The sequence below is a fragment of the Austrofundulus limnaeus genome, unplaced genomic scaffold, assembly GCF_001266775.1.
Source record: "Austrofundulus limnaeus strain Quisiro unplaced genomic scaffold, Austrofundulus_limnaeus-1.0 Scaffold171, whole genome shotgun sequence".
Taxonomy (NCBI): domain Eukaryota; kingdom Metazoa; phylum Chordata; class Actinopteri; order Cyprinodontiformes; family Rivulidae; genus Austrofundulus; species Austrofundulus limnaeus.
Window position 1 is genome coordinate 364,244 of NW_013952573.1, and position 4,288 is coordinate 368,531.

Below are 4,288 nucleotides of genomic sequence, written 5' to 3' on the forward strand. Positions count from 1 at the left end.
ACACACACACACACACACACACACACACACACACACACACACACACACACACACACACACACTCCTCGATTTGTCCTCTCATTTTGTTACATACTCGCTCTGTTTCTCTCCTGCTTTCGCTGTCATCACAGAGCGAACCTCACCAGCCTCTTGAGTTCTTTTATTCCATCTCCGCGTGCTCACGTTGTGGTGAAGTAATGACTCTTGGAATCTCTTGGAAGAACGAGCACGCCATGTCACCTGTCTGAGCGCCGATCCTACTAAGTGCTGCAATCCTTCTTTAGTCAAACACAGTTAAATCATTTTACACTCATCCATCTCACCTTCAGTGTCATTCTCATTTCTCCCGCTTTTCTCATTTTATCTTCAAGTTTAACCCTTAAAGCCTTTTTAATGCAGAAAAAAAAATCATATATACAAATCAAATTAGCCTTAAAGCACAAAACCATGGAGGTTTTCTTGCAGACAAACAAACAGTGAAAGCACATCGTTCACATGACGTCATAATCTGTGTGGGTGTGTTTGTGTGCAGAGTGTGTGTTTAGGTGTTCAGCTTYACCAATCTAGTCAATTATACTTATTTCTAATTAAGCTGGAGCTGTTTTAAGATCATTCCTGATCATTTAACCTGTCATCATAGTAAAAGCCGCACTGCAGCTGCTTCTGCTTTCTGTTTGTAGCAGTTCTTTTGTCAAATATAACGCTCCCTCTCTTCCATCGTCTCTTGCTCCCCCTACTGTATATCCCTTTTTTTTAAATTTCAGATTCTTCACCCTATCCTGCATACACTGTTTCAGTCATCGTGAATCTTTCCATTCGTCTTTGGCATGTTGATGATAGACCTACAGCAGTGTGGATTAGTATGCATCTCTGCAAACCTGTGTGTAAAAAGGAGACCAGAAGTGGGGAGAGTGTAAGGAGGTGAGGAGCATTGCGTCATGGGGGTGTGTTGAGCGGGAGGAGGGATGAGCCGGCTGTCAGTCAGTGACGCCAGTGGAGCACGTGCGTCGGCTATGGCAGGGTAGTCATTGTGCAGCAGTTTTCTGGCGGTGGGGGAAAAGAGGTAGAAGCAGCCGCAGCTCCTCGTTGCTGACAGGTTGACTGAAGGATGCCTACTGTATGTCTGTGAGAGAAATGTATGTGTGTGTGTGTGTGTGWGAGAGAGAGAGGGAGAGTCTSGAACTGTGTGCATGTAGAAGCTGCATGAGTCGCAACCGGAGCTGCCACTGCTGCTGCTGAATAATGCAGACAGAGGAGTTTGGATAGCATGCAARGAGCCAGATTAATAATGCATCGTGCCGGTTACGAGGTCTGCTTTAGTTWGGTCATTTTTTAAGAACCTGTAGCTGCCCACCTGCCTGCCTGACATAGACTTTGCTGCTTACCTTTCTGCCTGCCTGGGGGTCTGACTTACCCAGAAAATGTCTCACTACCATTTCATCAAATGCTGTAAGTAGCCATTCAGCTACTACATCTTATTGCATGCTACGRTACTTATATTTGCCTCACCTATAGAAATTTGCCTGCTTTGTCTGTCTTATAACAGTTGCTCTAGTAAATTCATTGTCATGCATAAAAAAGTATGGTCATTATGCAGCAAATTATGTCCAGAGTCTAAAGTTCGAATGAACATTTGCTGTGTCCCCCTTGTGTGTATGTGTGCAGTATAGGTGGGTGTGTGAGCTTGCTGCAGAGAGCTGCTGCAGACATATGAAGTTGACCGGTGAATGCGGCAGGTATAGCAGCAAATGAAGGGGAGGAAGAAAAAAAAATGAATCAAAGCCACAAAGATCCCACGAGCGTCTGGCATGTTCCTGAGATACCAGACCAACAGAGAGAATGAGAAAAAGAGAGAGTCATTCCTCAGAGAGAGAAGGACAGATGGAGAGAAAGTGAGGGTGATTTTAGAGGAGCAATGGAAAGAGCGAGGGAGGAATGACACAATTGGGAAAGGAGGTGAGGATGGATTGAGTGATGGGAAGAATTTGGCCAAGTGTTGCAAAGAGTGACAAGCAGACGCAGACAGAATTGAGAAAGAGATGGTAGAATTTGAGCATTATTGGCAAGGAAGGAACAGTAGGGAATATGACAGATTCATAAACTCAATGATACAATCCTTAATGTCAAAGATTCCCAATTAACTTGAAAACCCTACCTGTCTTACCCCAAGAGCTGTATATCCTTTCTCTTGAGTGCATATTTGTGTGTGTATATGTGTGTGTTTCAGTCTACTTCCTAAATTACAAGCTCCTACACTGCTGTCAGTGTTATTAGCTGGAGCCTGCATGGGATGTTTCACATTCAATCAATAACTGATAGCCTGGAGATGAGGTGCCTCTGTCTTTCCATTTCACTCAGATTCTTTCAGTCATGTTTCCCATCCGTATTGCTGTTCTTCCCGCCTCTCTTCCTCAATTATTCACTGTCATTCATAACAAATTTGAAACTGTCAATATACGAACAGATAGTGCACACAGTTTATCCAAAAAAAAAAAATCCCCTCATAGCTCCAGAGAGACGTTTGTGCAAACAGTTTAACATGGGTCTTGAAAGTGAGAATGGGGACTAAAAACATCAGTCTGCAGTCAAACAGGTGAAGAAAGTTTTGTTAGATCCTATCACATATTTTGCTATYGGATTCTTGGCTTCTGACAGAGAGTTCTCAGATGTAGTCTAAATAGTTTTTATGACCCTTTTTTAATTCATACTTTACAGSGGCTGAATGGGTTGGTGCATCATGTATCTTGAAGCTGTTGTAGGGGTTGTTCAGTTTGTTGTGAAATTGTTATTTTTCTATATTTTGAGGAGGAAAAGAGCAAAACCACAGAGGTTTGGTGGAAGAGGTTAGGCAGAGATTTGCTGTGACAGAGGAGCTTACTGGGGATGAAAGCCGATGAGCCACTGTGGAGACCCCTAAAAAGAGCAGTCCAAAGAAGAGGATTTGTATGCACTTTTTTTTCATGAGAAATGTATACTACTGGTTAAATATGTTTGTACTTTACTGTTTTATTATTACTTTTTTTCTTCAACTATGTTGTGTTTTACTTATATTTTAATACTTTTTTTTTAATGAAGTCAGCATTCTCCTTGTCTTTAGTCAATTTAATCAAATACTGTACTTAGCATTCATCAACAGTGTCACATTGTACCACAAAACATTACATCGCACCTTAATGTGTGAGCCATGTCTGCACCAGTGCATCGTTGTATGAGCTGTATGCAGGGAGTTTAAAGGATTATGTAGCTGTGGCCTTGGWGGTCTGTTCAATAGATGATGTATGTGTGGAACTAACAGTGAARAATAAAGTGTCAGCGGCCAAAGCAGGGAACACATAGTCTCACATAAGGCAGAGATAGAGTCAGAGTTCATCATATATAAAACTGAGCTGAATGAGAAATCTGCTTAAAACAGCAGTCTTTGAAAATATCTTACCTTGTGCCTTGCATGCAAAGGTTTTAAACAAAAAAACCATTAGCCTTAGCTAATTTTATGCTTGCAATGTTCAGTTATCTGTGGTGACCTTGTTGAATTGGGTTGACTCAAAGTTATTCAGTTGTAGTTTAATCAATGGTTGCATTCTGAGAGTTTTGTTAAAATTTCTTCAGAAATGTAGCTTGCAGGCAGACAAACATATGACAGACTATTAGGGCCATTCTACAAGACTTTTATGAGAATAAAATCATACTGTTATGAGAACAAAGCCACAATATTAACAGGATAAAGTTGAAATATTAAATAAATAATTTCTAAATATTATGAGAATGAAAATTACCAGAAAACCCAGTTTTATCACCATTAAAATAAGGAATGTAGAGCATCTTGTGAAGTGATACTTTGGTATTGGTGTTATTTAACTCTATGGAGTCGATAAACTGAATGTGTATGCAGCTAATACTTGTGTTGACTGATTTAGTCATAACATATCGTGGATGGAAGCGTATTAAGTAACCCCTGGCAAAAAGTATGGAATTACCAGTCTTGGATGAGCACTCATTCAGACATTTCATTCTGTAAAACAAACTCAGATCAAAAACATGATACAATAATAAGGTCATTTAAGTGCAACTTGTTGGCTTTCAGGAACACTCAAAGAAATGAAGAGAAAACATTGAGGAAGTCAGTGAATGTTACTTTATTGAACAAGCACAGGGGAAAATATATGGAATCACTCAATTCTGAGGAAAAAGTATGGAATGACTCAAATTGTAGGTAGAAAATAAGGACACACCCAGTAAACTTCCTTTCTCTAAATGGACTCCTGCCTCAGATTAGATCTGCTCGTTAGTC

At 40.4% G+C, this 4,288-nt stretch overlaps 1 protein-coding gene across 1 annotated transcript in view; it reads left to right on the plus strand.

The window, feature by feature from the left end:
• Nucleotides 1-1,007: 1,007 nt before the first annotated feature.
• myo16 (myosin XVI) overlaps nucleotides 1,008-4,288 on the plus strand; it is a gene marked incomplete in the record, with an annotated part of 109,202 nt that continues 105,921 nt past the window's right edge. The window contains 1 exon segment of the mRNA XM_014017511.1: nucleotides 1,008-1,449. Within this exon segment, the coding sequence (XP_013872965.1) occupies nucleotides 1,422-1,449 (28 nt within the window).